Raw genomic sequence first — 20807 nt, 5'->3', positions numbered from 1 at the left:
GCAACAAAAGTGAGTACATCCTAAGTGAATGTTCAAATTGAGCCCATTTTGTGTAGCCACCATTATTTTCCAGCACTGCCTTAACCCTTTTGGGCATGGAGTTCACCAGAGCTTCTCAGGTTGCCACTGGAGTCCTCTTCCACTCCTTCATGACGACTTCACAGATCTGGTAGTGTTGGCGACCTTGCGCTCCTCCACCTTCCATTTCAGGATGCCACACATAAGCGGAATAGGGTTTAGTTCTGGAGGCATGCTTCGCCAGTCCATCACCTTTACCCTAAGCTTCTTTAGCAAGGTAGTGGTTGTCTTGGAGGTGTGTTTGGGGTCATTATTGTGTTGGAATACTGCCCTACAGCCCAGTCTCCGAAGGGAGAGGATCATGCTCTGTTTCAGTATGGCACAGAACATGTTGGCATTCATGGTTCCCTCAATGAACAGTAGCTCCCCAGTGCCGGCAACACTCATGCAGTCCCAGACCATGACACTCACACCACCATGTTTGACTGTAGGTAAGACACACACTTGTTTTTGTACTCCTCACCTGGTTGCCCCCACACACGCTTGACACCATCTGAACCAAATACGTTTATCTTGGTCTTATCGGACTACAGGACATGGTTCCAGTAATCCATGTCCTTAGTCTACTTGTCTTCAGCAAACTGTTTGTGGGCTTTCTTGTGCATCTCTTTAAAAAAGGCTTCCTTCTTGGAGGACAGCCATACAGACCAATTTGAAGCAGGGTGCGGCGTATGGTCTGAGCACTGACAGGCTATAACCCCACCCGTTCAACCTTTGCAGCAATGCTGGCAGCACCCATACGTCTATTTCCCAAAGACAACCTCTGGATATGACGCTGAGCACGTGCACTCAACTTCTTTGGTCGACCATGGCGAAGCCTGTTCTGAGTGGAACCTGTTCTGTTAAACCGCTGTATGGTCTTGGCCATCATGCTGCAGCTCAGTTTAAGGGTCCTTGCAACTTTCTTAAAGCCTAAGCCATGTTTATGTAAAGCAACAATTCTTTTTTTCAGATCCTCAGAGAGATCTTTGCCATGAGGTGCCATGTTGAACTTCGAGTGACAAATATGAGAGTGAGAGCGATGACACCAAATTTAACACACCTGCTCCCCATTCACACCTGAGACCCAACGAGGCACATGACACTGGGGGGGGGGGGGGGGTGGCTAATTATGTGTTACCAGCAGTTTAGACATTAATGATTGTGTGTTTGTTTTTTTGAGGGGGACAGCACATTTACTGTTATACAAGCTGTACTCTCACTACATTGTAGCAAAGAGTTATTTCTTCAGTGTTGTCACATGAATTTTATTTTTTCTCTCAAGTCGTCTTCCAGGGCAGCATCTGCAGGTGGGGAGGAGCCCCATCTCCCAAACAGGAAACATATTTGACTGTCATTGTAAAAAGTTCACTCCTACCTGCATGCTTCAGTTATTGGTGTTTCCCCTGGACCAACAAGCTGCACCAGCTTTATTTTCTCCATAGTCCCTGTGCTTGTTTCAGGTGGCTCTCTGCCTTGCTGCCTCCACAGGACCACAGGGTTCCCAGCAGCATCAAGGCAGGGGCAGCAAAATTAGGGCCAGGGATTACCCTGGCTGGACCCCTGAAGTTTCACCCCCTGGCTGGTGGGGATGAGCAGCAAGATTGTGGCAATGTGCCAGGTAACGCCAGTCGTGTAATTTCCGGGCCTTGGTAGAGGCATGGAGTGGCCTCAGGAATGGGCATATCCACTTATTTCCCTTCTGGTTAGCTCCTCCATTGGCCGCAGGGGGTGACATCACATCCCGTTTCACCAAGGCGGCGATTAAAAAAAGGGGGGGGGGGGAAAGAAATCGCAATAATATGCTCTGCACCTGAGAGTCTCTGGCAAAGAGGATAATACACCCAGATTAACAGGTATGTGTCCACCAACCTGCTAAGGGGACAGCTGGGGGAAGGGGGGGACCTTGGGCAGGTGTGCACATAAGGAGCATTAGGCAATGTATCATTTTGTGCTTACCATGTCGGACACTATATCATTCTGCCCTGCAGATCCTGCAAGTCAGGAAAGCTCCAAGGTAAGCCAGTGGATCACCTCTGCCTTTACCTAACCACAAATGTGTTACATTTTGCATGTAGGGCTAGCCTATATTTGCCTTTTTCATCCTAGGTTCCATTGTGCTTAATTACAAAGGCCCTAGAAGAGAAAAAGGCAGAGACCAGCAGCAAAGCATGCACTTTGTGCTGTCCAAGACTCTCCTCCTACTGGACAAAACCACTTTGCCAAAAACGTAATCCCAAAATCATTGGCAAGGAATCACAAGGGTTTCCTAAAAATATGCTTGCCTCTTTTGAAAAAGGAAATGAGGGACACTTTGGGTCCGCTCTGTTCTGCCATACAGAAATTGGAAACATCGGCGGGTACAGGTCAGAGTAGTGATCCATCCACCAGCCAAATTTCCCTTCCTTCATGCAGTGGGGAAGAGCCGTAACGGCCCAACCAGAAGCAATACTCTGGGAATTCAGACTCTGAATCAGAGGATGGCTTATGCTCAGACATGGATGGAGAAGTCGCAGGGTATGCTCTTTCAGAAGATTGGGAAGAGCTGCTAAGGGCCATTGCAGACACCTTGGGCATTAAGGTGGTCCTTTCAGAAAAGGAGGGGTTGGGAAGACTTCATCCTTAAGCACTTCCACCTCTAGCAATACAAAAACAAAGGTTTTCAGGTGGGATGTAGGCTAATGTAATTTGCCTATCAATGGTGGGATTCTACGGAGGAAATTTCCTTGGATGTGGTTCCGGCAATTAGGGTTCCCTGCAGCCATGGAGTCTTTTTTAGCAAGTCAGACTCCCTATTTGTGCTTACGGATGGGTTTCAGACAGGTTTGTCCGCTTCCTCTGCGACCATTACCAGATGGATCACACAGACGGTGGTTCAAGCCTATTCCATCAGGGGTCAGGTTCCTCCTTTCCCTATGAAGGCGCACTCTAATTGGGTGCTTAGTGTCTCCTGGGCCTTCTGTCATCAGGCGTCAGTGACACAGGTTTGCAAGGGGGCCACCTGGTAGTCGGTGCATGCTTTCACAAAGTTCTTTAAAGTGGATGTGTTGGCATCTGCAGATGCCTATTTTGGCCGCAAGGTTTTGCAGGCTGCTGTTTAGAGGACTTGGTCTTCTTTGAGGGTGTATTGTTTTTTTCAGGTGTGCTCCAGTTGTTTTTGGTTGAGCTCCTGTTCCTGGTTGGCTACTGTTTTTAGCCTTTAAGTTTTTGGTGTTTCCAACCCTCATGTTTTAACACTGCTTTTGGGACTTCCCAATGGTTAAGAATATCAGGCGCTGTGTCCGTCACTAAACGAAAGAGAAAATGGGATTTTTAAATTGCAGTAAAATCCATTTCTCTGATCTTTATTGACGGACACAGCACCCACCCCTCTGCGTTCTATTTTCTCTGGCACTGCTTGTAAGTATAGCAGAGAGAGGGAGTATACCCCCTGGGACTGCCTATAGGCGTAGCCAGACTTTTTTTCTGCCTAGTGTCCTACTCCCTGTAAGGGCCAGTATAACCCAATGGTTATGAAGATCAGGAGCTGTGTTAGTCAATGAACATCCGAGAAATGGATTTTACGGTAAGTCAAAATGCTATTTTTTTTTTTCCAAATGCTACAAGGATGACAAACACATTCTTGCACGCCAGTGGTGCTTTTAAGACCTTAAAAAAAAAAAAAAAAAAAAAATTATAAAATTTAATGATGAGGACCATATGTAAAGTTCTCATTCCAGAAACACTCTGCTGCGTCTGGATCGTCAAGAGTTCTTCACCAGCAGCATCTTTAAGTAAGGAAGTGGTGTAAAATGGGTGAATCAGCGCTAATCCCTTGAAAATAATAGAATAAAATCAAAAAATAAATATAAAAATTATAAAAATATTGTTGATCAACTTCAATCAAATAGTGTGGAAAACTGTTATAGAAGTGTGGGAAATGTTGCGTGATGATGGTGAGTAAAACTGTGACAATAAAGTGCTAGTGCCTATAAATACACAAATGATACGTGGCCACACAATATATAAAATCCTTAAAATTATAAAACAATGCGATCAAGTGCACAAAGTGTTAAATAATCTTGTGGACAAATAAAATGAAACTTAATGCTTCAGAAATGTCCCAGTGCAACAAATAATATAACGTGGCTTGAAAGTGATATCTTATTATTTTAAAATTGGTGACTTCTCTTTTGTGCGATCCAAAATGGTGTCATGCAGAGTAAGCAAGGTATCTAAAAATCAGGTGCAATTGCCGCTCACCTCACATTACACCAATAAAGGCATTATCTGTGTTATCCACTTCCCGCCCGCCCTATAGGCGTTTGACATTGGGAAAGTGGTTGCATTATCCTGACCGGACGTCGTGTGACGGTGCAGATCGGCGATCGGTGATGCGGCGTGTCAGTCTGACTCCCCGAATCTCCGATCTCGGTAAAGAGCCTACTGACGTAGGCTCTTTACCATGTGACCAGCTGTGACCAATCACGGCTGGTCACATAGTAAACAGGAAGAGCCGTTGATCGGCTTTCCTCAGTACGTGCCTGACAGGCACGAGTAAAGGAGCGCCTATTGGCGCCCTCCCCATCAGTGCTGCCCACCAGTGCCCATTATTGCCCATCAGTGCCGCCTATCAGTGCCCATCAATACCGCCTATCAGTGCAGTTTCATCAGTGCAGGAAAAAACATATTTATTTACAAAATTGTATAACCTAAACAAACTTTTTTTTTTTTTTTTTCAAACTTTTCAGTCTTTTTTTTATTTCTTTAGCAAAAAAGAAAAAACCTTGCGGTGATCAAATGCCACCAAAAGAAAGCTCTATTTGTGGGGGGAAAATGACATAAATTTTTTGTATAGGTACAGTGTTGCATGACCGCGCAATTGTCATTCAAAATGCAACAGCGCTAAAAGGTGAAAATTGGCCTGGGCAGGAAGAGGGTGAAATTGCCCTGTATTGAAGTGGTTAAGCTGATGGTTCTCAGATCCAGGGAAATGGATTCCTCCTTTTCTCCTTTGGGATTGAATATAGTGGTGTGCACCTCACTGGCCACTCTTTAATAGTATGGACTCGCTCTGAGAACAGATCACTGTTCTAGATCCTAGTTAGGCTCAAAAAGACAAGATAGGGGCTCCCATTGTGAAGTATATCACATTTTTTTTCACATTTAAACACGTAGAAACTTACAGTTGAGGCAGAGGACAATCGGAAGCAGTACACAGCGGTGTATTTGCGGGGACTTCACTAGTTTATGGGCGTAACCGGAAGTGACGTCACCTTGTTCCTCCCGACGCGTTGCGTCACTAAATCATGTAACTTTCTCAAGACCTACTGTCTCTACTGTAAGTGTATATTTAGGGGGAACTCTGCAGACCGCGGCGATTGGTGATGGGAACCGCTGTTGGCATTTTAAAATGATTGAATATGGAGTCCCAGGCCGTAAATTCCCGCTTAGTGTGATGTCCGGATCGCAGTCGCTGGCCACAATTTTTCAGCAGCCCTGGAAAGCCTGGCAACCACAATCGATTTTGTTAAGGAAAAGGTTACTAGCCGAAAACGGCCGCTGCCTTCTCCATCATTGGTGGGGTTCTCTGATTCAGAGGCTGGTGTGGTCGCCACGGACACCCCCCTACCTGAGGGGTCGCTGTCCTCCCAGTCAGATGGAAAAGAGGACCTGTCTTCAGCTGCAGCGTGGGAAAACGCTTTGGTGGAAGCCCTTTTAAAGGGAAACTTTAAAATGGTAGATGAGCCCACGCCGGCGGGGGCACGGGTGTCTTTTGGCTCCCGCAAGACCCAAAAATCAAGCAAGGTTTTTCCTTGTGCTGAGAATTTTCATGATATTGCTAATGACCAATGGCGGTGCATCAAGCATGTGCTAGTATAGTGCTTAAGCGCTTTAAACTGCATTATCCCTTTGCTGAGGTGGTTTCCAACCGTTGATCGGTACCACCCAAGGTGGATCATCCTGGTTCCAGGTTGAACAAATCTACATCTTTGGGAGATGTAGATTTGATGTAGATGTAGATCAATGGGAGATTCCCCGGTTTTTACGTATACGGTGGACAGACAGGTGGAATCCCTTTCATGCCATCTTCATGTGCTGGCGGGTTCTATTCTCAAACCGTTTTTGTCTGTTTTAGTATCGCAGACGGTTACGGAATGGGTGAAGGTTCTGAAGGGGAACTTGGATCCTGACATGGTTCCCCCAGAGCTGATGGGAACTTATGGACCAGATGGCCCAGGCCCTTGTGTTTATGTGATGTGTCTCCCCTGGTGGCCAGAGTATCTGCTGTGGGGATTGCATTGGTTTGGCTGAAGAGCTGGTCGACCAGGCTTCCAAGAAAGCCCAGACAGATCTTCCTTTTCTGGGAGACCAATTATTTGGCGACTAGCTGGATGGGTTGATCAAGGGTCTGACTGGTGGGATGAGTACTCTTCTTCCTCAATCCTCCAAAAGTATAGCGCTCTGTACTAAGCAGGGGCCTTCCTTAACCGCTCATAGACATTTTTTTTCGTGCCTCTGGGGCACAAGAAAAAGGTATGAAGAAATTTTAATTTTTCTGTATATTTTTTACAGCAGAAAAAGTGGTGTGTTGTGTGTGTGTGTGTGTGTGTTTTTTTTTTTTTTTTTTTTTTTTTTTTTATTCTAAATTGTTGGTCTTTTTCTGTTTTGATAGCACAAAAAAATAAAAACTGCAGTGGTGATCAAATACTCCCAAAAGAAAACTGTACTTGTGGGAAAAAATTACATTTTTTTTTTTTTTTTTCTTCTTCATTGATGTGCGCTGGTGAAGCGGCACTGATAGGTGGCAATTATTGGCACTGATGAGGTGGCACTGATGATGAGGTACTAATATGCCGCACTGAGAGGTGGCACTGACGGGCAGCACAATCAGTGCCTAGGTGAGCAGGCACTGATGGACACTGGCAGCACTGATTGTGGGCACTGATTGGCACTTCAATTTTCTGTAATCAGTGCCCTGATTACCTGTGTTTGTCTCCTCTGTGAGGAGGAGCCGCTGATAGGCTCTCCTTGCCTCACACTCTGACAGTTTGAGGCGAGGAGAGCCAAATGACGACACTTCCTCATTTACATGTGACCGGCTGTGATTGGACACAGCCGATCATATGGGCAAAGAGTCATGTCATTGACTCTTTACCAAGATCGGGGTCCCGCCGTGTCCTAGCAACACGGTGCGGCCATGATCGCCACTCCGCTAGAGAGGCCGTTCTGGTGCAACGTTATGACGGTGTCCCAGAACAATGGATTTGACGGCGGGTGGGTAGGAATTGGTTAAAGTAACGATGTGCCGTATTGCAAAAAAATGGCCTGATCATGAAGGGGTTCAAGTGGTTAATTAAAAATAAAGGTAAGTTCCAACAGAAAAATGGTTATCCCCCCCCCCCCCAGTGGTTTTTCAACAATTTTCTTCCTTTGCTACACAAGAACACAGATGCTTCATTCAGCCTCCTGGCTTACTCTTGCAGCTCTGCTGTTCTGGCCCCTGTCTGGTCCTCTAGGTTGTCTCTGCTTCTCTCTCACATTTCCCTGATGCACTGGCTCACACTTTCACTGGGCAGGGAACCTTCTATCTCCTGGGTTGAGCCCGGAATCACTGTCAGCCCCTTGATTAAAAAGGATGTGCACACACCTGCCTGTTGGTCTCTAGTAAGCTGTGGACACAGGGTTGGAGTCTTCATCCCTCCCAAGACTCTTCAAAGTCTCTGGACTACAGAACTCTATCCAGAAGATACCAGTCCTAAAGAAAACTGCAAAACCTGTTTTCTCTATTCAGGACAGATATCCTAAACCCTTGTGTGTGTGTGTGTGTGTAATATCAGGTCAAGCTGCCTTTGACTACAGTGTCTGACTTATGAAGGTTGCAGTAGTGTTTGGCAAATATATTTGTAAAAAGTATGTATGTATTGATCATTTTATGCTTCCTTGGAAATAGAGGTCAAAGAGGGGAGGGCAAAGCAGGCAGTTTGCTATTGAGCCTTATCGGGTAGAATTACTGTCCTGTCAGTCATTCTTGTGATGCTGATATACGAGCGAACACCTTATTTTGTGTGATCTTCCTTCCTTCTGTACAGTGTGGTTGAGGTGTTCAAGTCCTAATTATGGCTAAACACATTAACAAGTCTCTTGGCAGCCAGGACAGTAAACATATGTAAACATGTATTTCAACTGTGTATGCTGCTGTTTCATTTTGAATACAAGCTGTCAGAACTTGAATTTTATCCATTGCTATTTTCTTTCTTCAGTCAGCTTCATAGCTCTGTTTTCTTCACATGTGACAGATTCTTTTTAATGTGAAAGGTTGCATTTTTTTGTGCGCCTCCTGATGATTTGTTTTCTTTTTCTTCTCTTGCAGTTTGTGAAAGACTGATGACACTCGAATCTTGGTTTTTTGTTTTCTTATTTTGCAACATCGTTTTTCAGTAGAATCTTTGTATTTTTTTTTTCCTTGCTATGAAAAAATTGGCCTATTTTAAGGTGGTATTGGCCACCTCGCTGGTTTGGGTGTTTTTGGATATATTTTTGCTGCTGTACTTCAGTGAATGCAACAAATGTGAGGATAAGGAGCGGGGCTTGCCTGCAGGAGATGGTGAGTGTTCTGGTTGAACTGACCACACTTAATGTGTGGTGTGTTTTATCTTTTCTTTCTTCTTTATTGTACCAGTTAGGCCTCACGCACACATGTTTCTTGTAAATGCTGTTTATCCTGACAGAGGGAAATCCACAATTTAAAATCACCTAAACTTCACTATTTCTAACCAGTTTAAGCAAGCTTAAGGCCCCTTTCACACACTTCCGTCCGTCGGACGGAGTCCGTTTTTCTCAGCGGGGGATCGATCCGCCGATCCCCCGCTGAGCAGGAGGATGACAGCTGTGTCTCTGCGCTGTGTGTGGAGACACAGCTGTCAGTTCCCCATGCATCTCTATGGGGGAAATCGGATGGGAACGGACCGTCAGTCCGTTCTCATCTGATCCACTGGACGGATGGAAAATAGGGTTTGCATCCGTCCAGTTTTGACGGATCGGATGTCAGCAGACATGTCTCCGCTGACATCCGTTGCCCCATAAAGATGCATGGGGGGGGGGAACCGTTCAGATCCGCCAAAAAAAAAAAACGGACATGCGGATCTGAACGGTCCGTCTGTGTGAAAGAGCCCTTAGGCTTCATGTACACTACAGCTCCTAAAATGTGTGTGTGTGTGTGTGTGTGTGTATATATGTATATGTGTATGTATGTGTGTATATATATATATATATATATATATATATATATATATATATATATATATATATATATATATATATATATATATATATATATATATAATATATTTTACAGACCAAAAGTTTGGACACACCTTCTCATTCCAAGAGTTTTCTTTATTTTCATGACTATGAAAATTGTAGAGTCACACTTCAAGAGGTGACCTGAAATGGTTTTCACTTCACAGGTGTGCCCTGTCAGGTTTAATAAGTGTGATTTCTTGCCTTATAAATGGGGTTGGGACCATCAGTTGTGTTGTGCAGAAGTCAGGTGGATACACGGCTAAAAGTCCTACTGAATAGACTGTTAGCTAGGGATGCACCGAAATTATCGGCCGAAAATGAGCCTCTCTCATTTCGGCCGATAATGGTTTAACAGTGCCGAAAATAAAATATGGCCGCCGTGGGGAAGGAGGAGGGCGCAGCGCAGGGCAGGTTTTAAAAGTCCCGCCTCTGGCCGGCCGTCCGCCTCTCAGTGATGTCCCTACTACAATCTGTGCATTATGAATGGACATACCAGGTCGGGGGGCGGGGCGAGCGGCCGCTATAGAGAGAACTAATGTGATTCTTCCCTGTCAGCTCAGCACGTCTATGTGTGAATGAGAACAGAACTGAGCTGACACCGGGGGGGGGGGGGGGGGCGGGCGGAGCGGCCGCTATTAGCTGTAACTATGTGAGAGCTTCTCTTCACTGTCAGGCATGTATCTCCGCTGACAAGGAAGAGAAGCTCTCACATAGTTACAGCTAATAGCGGCCGCTCCGCCCGCCCCCCCGCCCCCGGTGTCAGCTCAGTTCTGTTCTCATTCACACATAGACGTGCTGAGCTGACAGGGAAGAATCACATTAGTTCTCTCTATAGCGGCCGCTCGCCCCGCCCCCCGACCTGGTATGTCCATTCAAATGCACAGATCGTAGTAGGGACGTCATTGAGAGGTGGTGCCGCCGGCCAGAGGCGGGACTTTTGAATGCAGGACACCCGAGGAGGAGGACGCTGTGGGAGTGGGGGGAGATGGGGGGGGGAGCCGAGGCAGCTTACCAATGATATTAGTATTATGCAGCATGAGGGGGTTAATGTATTGTCACTGCAGGTCATTCATCTATTAGTGACCGACCAGTGGCAGGTAATTAACCCCTTTGTGCTGCATTAGTGCAACCAGTATCAGTGTTAATTAACACTGGTTGCACTAATGCAGCACAAAGGGGTTAATTACCTGCCACTGGTCGGTCACTAATAGATGAGTGACCAGCAGTGACAATACATTAACCCCCTCAGGCTGCATAATACAAATACCATTGGTAATTAAATTAACCTATTGCCAACCCATCACAGTACATATACTGTGACAGGGTGGCAGCGACAGGTGTACGTCGCTGCCTGTTTTTGGTGTATGCCCCTGTTCTATCTATTTTAAAAAAAATTTTGGGGGAAAAAGTCATTTTCGGTTTCGGTTTTCGGCCAAGGGCATCCTGCATTTTCGTTTTCGTTTTCGGTCCAAAATTTTCATTTCGGTGCATCCCTACTGTTAGCTGCTTTTTTCTTGCCATAATACAAATTCTAAGTACAGGAAAACGAGTGGCCATCATTACTTTAAGAAATTAAGGTCAGTCAGTCTGAAAAATTGGGAAAACGTTGAAAGTGTCCCCAAGTGTAGTCACAAAAACCATCGAGCGCTACAAAGAAACTGGCTCACATGCGGACCGCCCCAGGAAAGGAAGACCAAGAGTCACCTCTGCTGCGGAGGATAAGTTCATCCGAGTCACCAGCCTCAGAAATCGCAGGTTAACAGCAGCTCAGATTAGAGACCAGGTCAATGGCACACGGAGTTCTAGCAGCAGACACATCTCTAGAACAACTGTTAAGAGGAGACTGTGTGAATCAGGCCTTCATGGTAGAATATCTGCTAGGAAACCACTGCTAAAAGGCAACAAGCAGAAGAGACTTGTTTGGGCTAAAGAAAACAAGGAATGGACATTAGACCAGTGGAAATCTGTGCTTTGGTCTGATGAGTCCAAATTTGAGATCTTTGGTTCCAACCACCGTGTCTTTGTGCGACGCAGAAAAGGTGAACGGATGGACTTTACATGCCTGGTTCCCACCGTGAAGCATGGAGGAGGAGGTATGATGGTGTGGGGGTGCATTGCTGGTGACACTGTTGGGGATTTATCCAAAATTGAAGGCCTACTGAACCAACATGGCTACCACAGCATCTTGCAGCGGCATGATATTCCATTCGGTTTGCGTTTAGTTGGACCATCATTTATTTTTCAACAGGACAATGACCCTAAACACACCTCCAGGCTGTGTAAGGGCTATTTGACCAAGAAGGAGAGTGATGGGGTGCTGCGACAGATGACCTGGCCTCCAGTCACCGGACCTGAACCCAATTGAGATGGTTTGGGGTGAGCTGGACCGCAGAGTGAAGGCAAAAGGGCCAACAAGTGTTAAGCATCTCTGGGAACTTCTTCAAGACTGTTGGAAGACCATTTCAGGTGACTACCTCTTGAAGTGTGACTCTACAATTTTCATAGTCATGAAAATAAAGAAAAACTCTTTGAATGAGAAGGTGTGTCCAAAGTACTTTTGGTCTGTACTGTGTGTGTGTGTGTATATGTGTGTATATATGTATGTGTATATATGTATGTGTATATATATATATGTATGTATATATATATATATAAATTTTTTTTTGCCAAACCTAAACTCAACTCCATAAAAGCTTGTGTGTCCAATGTACACATAGGCTTTTACCAGAGTTTAGGAGCTGCTGCGATTAGGGGAGCTTCAACCTCCCTCTCCTGAGTGCGGAATAATCACGTTCAGGATAGAAAAGTTTTGACCGCCGCCCCGCTAGAAGATAAGATGCATCATTTTAGCATTTTTCAGGGGTCAAAGTAGGCTGTGTGTACATGAAGCCTAACAGAGTTTAGCAGTGTTTTGGGATTTTATTTCATTGGCTAGAATTTTTATTTATTTTGCCCATTGATATAAATACTGAAGTGCTAAACACGCCTGTTGTTAATAATAATAATTATTATTAAGGATTTCTATAGCGCCAGCAGTTTACGCAGCGCTTTACAATATTCGAGGGAGACGGTACATTTACAATACAATAAAATACAAGAGGATTAAGAGGGCCCTGCTCAGAAGAGTTTACAATCTAATGGGGTGGGGCAGGTTATACAAGAGGTTGTAAGAGTAGGGAATGAGCTGATGGAAGATTAGTTAGCGGTGTGATAGACTTCCCTGAAGAGATGAGTTTTCAGGGATCGCCTGAAAGCAGCTAGAATAGGGGATAGCCGTACAGGTTGAGGTAGAGCGTTCCAGAGGATGGGAGAGGCCCTGGAGACGAGCATGAGAGAGGGAGACAAGGGAGTTAATGCACGTTTAACCACATTTACACACGTTTAACAGTGTTCAGCGTTTTTTTTTTTTTTCCTGGTAAGAATTTCCTCTCCTGAATATGCTTTTAGGGCATTTAGAAAACCTCCTCCAAACTCCCTTACTACTAAACTGTTAAAAGCATCCAAGTGTGCATGGACACATAGGATACCATAGAGGGGAGTTCAAGGGCAGAAAAAAGATGCCTAAACTCACAAAAAAAAAAATGAGTTTAACCGCAGCAGTGTGCATGAGGCCTTAATGTTTTATAATAGTGTCATATTTTTTCCTGTGCTTTATTAAATAATAGGTCATGGTTCTTGGAATGCAGAGAACTTGACAATAATTGAGGGAGGTACCATGTCACCAGAATCTGTTGCTTGGTAATGACATTTTATGTAATGATATTTAATGACTGGCTGATTCTATTAAAATTCATTCTTTATGCCACAGAAAATAAGTCCTTGGTTACATTTGCAAAATGTGTTTTTTCGAAGCATTCATTTAGTAGACATTGATATGGTCTCTGTGCCTGAAAAATTGTAGATTCTTGTTAAATAGCTATAAATCTATTTAAAGGAAACTTTTGCAGAGAGAATATGCAAGCGGACATTGCAGAAGTCCTAGTTTAAATGCGAATTGCCATGCTGGTATGCTGATCCTGTGGCTTTAGTACATTTGGTGTTACTAACCGGGAACAAGTATGCATATTAAAAGTTCTGACTTGCTTTCTCTATACTTGTTTTGGTTCAGTGAAGTATTGAAGCTTTTAATTGGCATAGCAGAAATGCAGTTAGCTGTGAGCTCCTGTAGTATGATTCATTTTGTATTGGCGCTGAACTTTGAAGCTGTAAGAGCATGGTTTAGGCACTGTAGGGATTCAGCCTGGTATACATTTGATAGCATGTTTGAGTAAGGCTACATTCACACTGGCGATTTAGGCCAGTACAAAATGCAGCGGTAGAAATCTTTTGATTGCTGCTGTGAGCCGCTAGGTGCAGCCACCGGCCCTGTTCACTGTAATGATTGATCGTTGGTGTCTGCAGCTATGCGAGGCTTTTTGCATAATCTGGGAGTACCTGTGGCGATTGCTGTTGGATAGTGTGGGCAGCTGTGAATAGCTGTGGCCGCTTCCATTGAAAATCATAACTGAGCGAGCTTACTGGACTTGATCTAAATATGTCGCCAAAGGAAAGGAATCTCTGAAGATAACAAGTCCTACATGCCAAGACCCAGAGAAGTATGTTCAGTAAAGGCAGTCCCTGGGTTACAAACATCTGACTTACAAACGACTCCTACTTTACAAACGGAGAGAGACAACAGGAAGTGAGAGGAAATTTACCTCTAGGATGGGAAATTCACTCCCGTAAGAGTTCTCATGGGAAAAGGTGTTTCCACTGAAGCCTTATCACCAATCCTTGTTTCCACAACAACCCAAAATTTTCACATTACAGTTGTCATAGGGACAGAAAGTGAGGTAAAATCTTCTGAACAGGGGTACAGATAGCAAAACAAACGTTACTGGGGTGTTACCCTTCCCTATGCTATCCATAAAAATGAAAACTTATTATTTTGGCTGGAGTTACACTTAAATGTACCAGTTTCAACTTGCAAACAGATTCAACTTAAGAACAAACCTACAGACCCTATCTTGTTTGTACCCAGGGACCGCCTGTACACTGAAAAAAAAGACAGAATTCAGAGATCTCTGGTTTGAAGCTTGAAGGGCATGAAACACTTAAAGCAGTATTAGGCTGGCCATACACTATACAAGTTTCTTGTTCAACTTTCCTTTAGATTTACCAAAACCATGTAATATAGGGTCAAACCTAAACACTTTCAATTTGTATGCAGTCAGGCAGGCCCTTGCACTACGTAGTTTAAGGTAAATCTAAAGGAAATTGAATAAGAAAATTGTATAGTGTATGGCCAGCCTAACCCCCAAAATTGTATATAGTGTAGCTTATCAATTCTTTTTTTTTTTTTTGGCTTTCTTTCTTATATTTTTACCCCGCTAACAGGAGTATTTTAGCCCCGGTTCACACTAGGGCGACCTGTGAGGCGACCTGGTCGCCTCACAAGTTGCCGCAGGTCGCCTCCCATAGGAAAGCTGCGGACCCGTTCTAATAGGAGCGACACAAGTCGCTCCGACCTAGAAAAAGGGTCCGGAGCTTCTTTGGGGCGACCAGGAGGCGACCGCCATAGACTTCAATGTTATGAAGTCCGTGACGGCCGCTCCGAGGTCGCGGCGCGCTGCTCGCACCGCGATCTCGGAGGTCGCCCCTGCAAGTAGCGTCGCTCATATGTGAACCGGCGCTTACAATGATCAGCTTTTGTTTGTTTATGTATAGCCTTTATCCCTGAAGAAACAAACTGTTGCTGTAACTGCTTAAAAAGTTAGATGTGTTGCATCACAAGTGTGTGTGTAATGCGATAATACCACTCTTCCCTTCTTTACTCAACCCCCTTATGGCCGTTTCAGGTCTAAATACTAACCTTCCCTTACATAACATTAGACTGAGTGATTCAGAAACTGAAGCATTTGTAATTTCTTCCCAGGAATTGTCAGTTCTTAGACAGAGGTGACGCCTTAACCTGTGCAGAAACTGCTGATACAGAGATTTACTCTACTATAGGCTATGCATACAGGACAGGTAATAACACAGTTAAACTTTGATCAATGCACAGCTTATGCAGGTGAAAAAACACAAGGTGCAGTTTGGAAAATCTATAGTGTCTTTTAGGACCACTATGTTTATATAAAAAAAAAAAAAGGTTTCCTGCTAGCTGTATGTGGTTCATACTTTAAAAAAATAAATTGTATATGCCTTTTAATATTTTCTTCACATTTCCAAGCAGATCAAGTTGTCCAGCAGAAGTGACTGCTACGGGGGTTGGTGCAAACCATATGACACTGCTATTGGTGTATGCAAACATCAGCTTTTTATCATGTGTTCTCATTTTGTTCTCCAGAAGAGGGAAAAAAATTCTGTTGCAGTAACTGCTTGAAAAGTGTTTGCTGCACACTGCACCAGAATATTCCTACAGGAAACATTGTTCATAGCTCACAAGGCCATTGCTATTAGATGGATGAACCCATCTCCCTAGGGTATCCCAGTAGAAATTGTTTATAAATCAAATTGTCACTTAGGGGAAGGTTATGTATGGGAGAAGAAATTGTCATATAGACTTCGGGTATGACTCTACTCTACACTTACTTTGCTTTTAGGATAACACTACTCTGGCTCTCTTCATGTAATCCTCTGTAAGTTTACCTTTAAAAGGTATATACAGTATCTGACCAGTTGTTGATTTTAAAATGACTCATTCAAGATTCTCAAAGTTTGTTCAATTATTTACTCTTATGTTATTTGTCTTTTGTACATATACTTAGTGGCTATACTGTATATTCATATTGTGAATTTTGTAGGACAGTTTATAAAAGCAATACAAAGTAAAAAAAAAATATATAGCAAAATTGTTTGTCCCCTTACTTTAACCACTTAAGCCCCAGCCCTATTTCGGACACTTTTTGTTCACGCGTTAAAACCAGTATTTTTTCCTAGAAAACTACTTAGAACCCCCAAACATTATATATATTTTTTTAGCAAAGACTCTGGAGAATAAAATGTCGGTCATTGTAATATTTTTTATCACGCGGTATTTGCGCAGCGGTCTTTAAAGCGCCATTTTTTTGGAAAATTTTTGAAAAATCACATTTCACTAATTTTTAGAAAATACTAAACAGTAAAGTTAGCCCATTTTTTTTTGTATATTGTGAAAGAACATGTCACACCGAGTAAATAGATACCCAACATGTTATGGTTTAAAATTGCGCCCCCCGTGGGATTGCGACAAACTACGGTCAATAGAGATCTCAATCTGCGACGCTTTAAATTTATTTAATGGTTACCAGTTTTGAGTTAGTGTAGCTCCTTTTTTTTAAATTATTGCTCACGCTCTGGCGATCGTGGCGATACCTCACATGTGTGGTTTGAACAGCGATTTCATTTGCGGCTCGACTTCCGTATACGTTTTTTTTTGTGCGCAAGCTGACGGGGGCGGCTTTTTTTTTTTTTTTCCCATCTATTTTATTTATTTTTTTAACTTTATTAAAGTTTTAAAAAAAAAAAAAATCTGATCACTTTTATTGCTGTCACAAGCAATGTAAACATCCCTTGTGACACCAATATGTAGTGACAGGTACACTTTATGGAGGGATCGAGGGTCTAAAAGACCCTAGACCCCTCCACTACACTTCCCTGTGTGCAAAACGCCGAAAACGGCATTTTTGCATACAGCCGTTTTTCAAATTTGCCGCCTTTTGCAGCACAGTAACCCGGAAGTGACGTCATGGACGCCGCCTCCGGGTTACGTCATCGGAGACCCGATCGATGCGGTTTCCGGCATTTATCGGGACTCCATCCAGCCGGCGGACGTGCCGGCTGGGTGCTCGGGGCTCCCGGTGGGACGGGAGCCCCGGGCAAAGCCGGGTACCGATCGAGCGGCTCCCGAGCCGCATCGGTCGGTACCGACGGAAAGCCAACCGTCGGCTCTAAACCACGGTACCGGGATGGTGCCTCTAGCTAGAGGCATCATCCCTGTACACTACCGCAAAGTTTACCGACGTAGACCTACGTTAGTATGCGGTAAGTGGTTAAGTGCCGGTTCACACTAGGTCGCTCCGACTTAGGGGGTGACCTGTGGAGTCGCGTGCAGCGAGACTTCGGTGCGACTTGCACGGACTTCATAAAATGAATGTCAATGCAAGTCGCCTCCAGGTCGCCCCAAAGTAGTACAGGACGCTTTTTCTAAGTCGGAGCGACTTGTGTCGCTCCTATTAGAACGGCTTCTGTACTACACAATGGGAGCGTGACGGACCGCGACTTGTCAGGCTGACAAGTCGCGGTCCAAGTCGGATCAGTGTGAACCGACACTTAAAATAATAATTTTATACTTACGGTAAGATCTTTTTCCTTGAGCCCATTGAGGCACACAGGAATTTTGAAATGGTATTCCTAGCTACAGTAGTTGAAATCCTGGTAAAAAAAATAAAAATTTATGTGCAAGTGGTATATAAGGTCAGTAAAAAAGAAGGGTGGGGCCTATGCTCCTCAATGGACTGCGGTAAGTAACTAAAGTGAGCGCACCTGAGACTCAACCTGATGCTTCACAGCTTAGACCGTTAATTGCTTTTAAAGGGAAGCGGTCATCTGAAGGGAGGATACAGAGAAAAATTCCCCTGAGTTTGGGACTTTTAAGGCACAAAATTTAATTCAAGTCAATAGTATATGCAAAAAATCATAATATTTAAAGTGACAAAAGTATATTTTTAAGCAATAAAATTACAGGCCGTAAAAAAGCAAGAATATAACCAGAGATGGAATGTAACCATGTAGATGACAGGAACCTGAGCCCGATATATTTCGGAAAATTAACTTTTTCCTTTCTCCAAGGGCGGTTCTTTATCAAGGTGCTCTGACAACAGAATGACATAATTACAATACTATACAGCATGCTAACAGTTCTTTAACATTATACATGTATGTGAGTGTAAACAGTGTTATACAGATGGGTAAATCTTATTACATTCATTTGAGTAATTTATGCATATATCTATGTGTAAAAGAGACACTTACATGGTTATTCTTGCAAATAGTATATTGCCTGTTAAGCGAGTTAAAAGCAAGCTGGTTCACCGTGTATCTGGATCCGCAAAATCATTGTATTAATCCCATGGGGTCATGTGTATGGCCCATAAATTAGATCGTATCATGGGGTGTAGGTGGGTCCCCGTGCCTTCTGAACAATATGGCCACCTGAAGTCCCAAATGGGAGCCGAGTACCAGAAAAGTGGCAAAAATAGGCCAACTGTGGGAAAATGTAAATGAAAAAATATGAAGAAAATATGTCACTCATGGGATGTATTTTTTAGAAAAATATTTTGTTAGTGTAAAGAAAAAGGTCCCCCGAAGGGATCCAGAGGGGTCCAATGGAAAAACAGAATCAGAGAATTACCTGTATAGCACAAGGGGAAGGTAAGGTATCCAAGCGGTATGCCAGCACACTCCAACCTGCATAAAGGCTATGTTCGGAGTGTGTGCGGTTTATATGTTACCTTTAATTGGGGCAGATGATCCACAGCTGGTACTCAGGCATGGCGGGGCTTCCCGGACCGCAAACGCCAGGATCGCCCCCATCCGATCGCGCACACGACTGACGTCATGGCACCGATGTGGGCGGAAGTGGCGTCTGCGGTCCACCGGCACGGGTCACGGAGCCGGAAGTCTGTATGTACCTATGTCTATCAGAATTATTTTTAGTTGTATGTACCAAAATGTTTAAAATATATTTTGTACATTTTATACCTTGTGGTTTGTGTCTTACAAAGTCTATTGGGTATTCTTCTTCTTTTTTTGTAAAAAATATTGTACAAAGTAACATGGAAAGGCAGATAGTTTCTAAAGGCTGCCAGCAGAAAAAAACTATTCCAGACTCTCAGGATCTTGTTGTACAGCAGTTGCTTTTCTATGTTAATGTTCAGATTTCAGAAGTGTAGAACACGTGACACTGTCGCTATGCATTGTGAGACCGATTTAGCAGCAGTTATTGTTGAGCTAGTTGTGCATACCTGGTACCTCCTGTCTTCCTTCTTATTTCTGTACCCCCTGACTCTGCTAGCCGTGTCGGTAGCCAGCCAGTCTTTCTCTTCTTTCCAGAATCCCTTGCTGGACTCTGTACTGGATTCAAAAGTGGGAATAGGAGAGGGGGTGAGGTACTGGGGGTTCCATTGTGCCAGGTGTCATTGGCTGAAGCAGCAGGACGGGAGACCATGCATTTTTAGTATTCCTGAGCCCCTGACATGCTGGGCTGACTTGGGGGCATTGGCGAATACGTTTGCTGACATAGGTCTGGACACTCTCCTTAGCGCTGCCACTGCTTTTTTTCTCAAAGTCGTCTTCCAGGACAGCCCATGAGACCTTAGGCTCCTCCCCCAGGGACAGGAAACACATTCCAAAATTCAAATAAAAGGCGGTGCCTTAGTCCTCACCTTCAGTATTTAGTGTTACCTCCGGACAGGGGGTAACATGTTCCTGGAACTGAAGCTCCCGGTCTCCTGGACTGTCCTTGGAAAGACTTGGAAAGATGCATCTCCTCAGCCCATAGCGGTACCCCCTTAGTGCCGCAATAGGGGCTGACCGCTGTCTCCTGTTCTTCTAGCCTCTCGGCAGGACTACGGATGCTGTCTGGTGGAACGTTGGGGAGTCCACTCCGTTGGTCGGCCGGTTCCTTGGAGCAGAGTCCTGTGTACCCGGAACCGCTAACTTCGGAAGAAATTTTGAAGTTGGCGCCAAAAACGGAGGGGGCGGAACTCAGCGTATCCACTCTGGCCTCACGGGAAGCGACAGTGTCACTTCCGGCGCAGTGACGGCATCCGCGGGCGCCGGAAACCCTCGTTCCAGTTTCCGAAGGCGCGAACAGTGAGTACATATGGGCGACCGATGTTAGGTGGAAACAGCAGTGCTGGGATCACCATACAGAGCGATGGACACGACAGTAACCGCACAGGCGGTGGAAGTCGGCTCTGGCATCGGCACCTCTCAGGTAAGCAAGGGGAAATGTACACCCTATTTGCAGATACCTGTTAGGAACTCCGTTCCCCTTCCCCCCTCTCTTTTCTATCGTTAGGGGCAGGGGTTAAGCAGCACCGCTCCCTCTTTTCTAAATCACAAATGGGGGATAAGCGGGAGGTGGGAGGAGGACAAGTTTCCCTGATTATAATTCTCTTGTCTTTTATCTTCCAGGCCAAGGCTCAGGACAATAACCCACCTCAGCCCCCCAAAAAGAAGTGTGCTGTATGCGGAGAGAAATTGAGTTCCTCTTGGAACAAAGCAGTGTGCCGGGCATGTATAGCTAAACTGGTCAGAGACGACCCTGCAGTCTCTACCCAGAAAATGCTGACCTCAGTGAGAGATGAACTAAAAAAGTACCATTAGTTCATTCAAAACTCTCGTTGAAAAGATGCAGGCACCAGTCCAGCCTTCCACCCCAGCTCAGGCTCCATTGGCCCAGGCCCCATCTTTGAATATCCCAGTGGGTTTGGAGGAAG

At 44.5% G+C, this 20807-nt stretch overlaps 1 protein-coding gene across 1 annotated transcript in view; it reads left to right on the top strand.

Moving 5' to 3' along the window:
* GALNT1 (polypeptide N-acetylgalactosaminyltransferase 1) overlaps nt 1-20807 on the top strand; it is a 375931-nt gene that overhangs the window by 10019 nt on the left and 345105 nt on the right. The window contains exon 2 of the mRNA XM_082258175.1: nt 8411-8644. Coding sequence (XP_082114301.1) covers nt 8509-8644 — 136 coding nt within the window. The 5' untranslated portion in view covers nt 8411-8508. The remainder of the gene's footprint in view (nt 1-8410; nt 8645-20807) is intronic.

Source organism: Pelophylax lessonae (assembly GCF_965119305.1).
Source record: "Pelophylax lessonae genome assembly, chromosome: 5".
Lineage (NCBI taxonomy): Eukaryota > Metazoa > Chordata > Amphibia > Anura > Ranidae > Pelophylax > Pelophylax lessonae.
The sequence above is the reverse complement of the archived record's forward strand: the minus strand, read 5'-3'. Positions and strand labels throughout refer to the sequence as shown.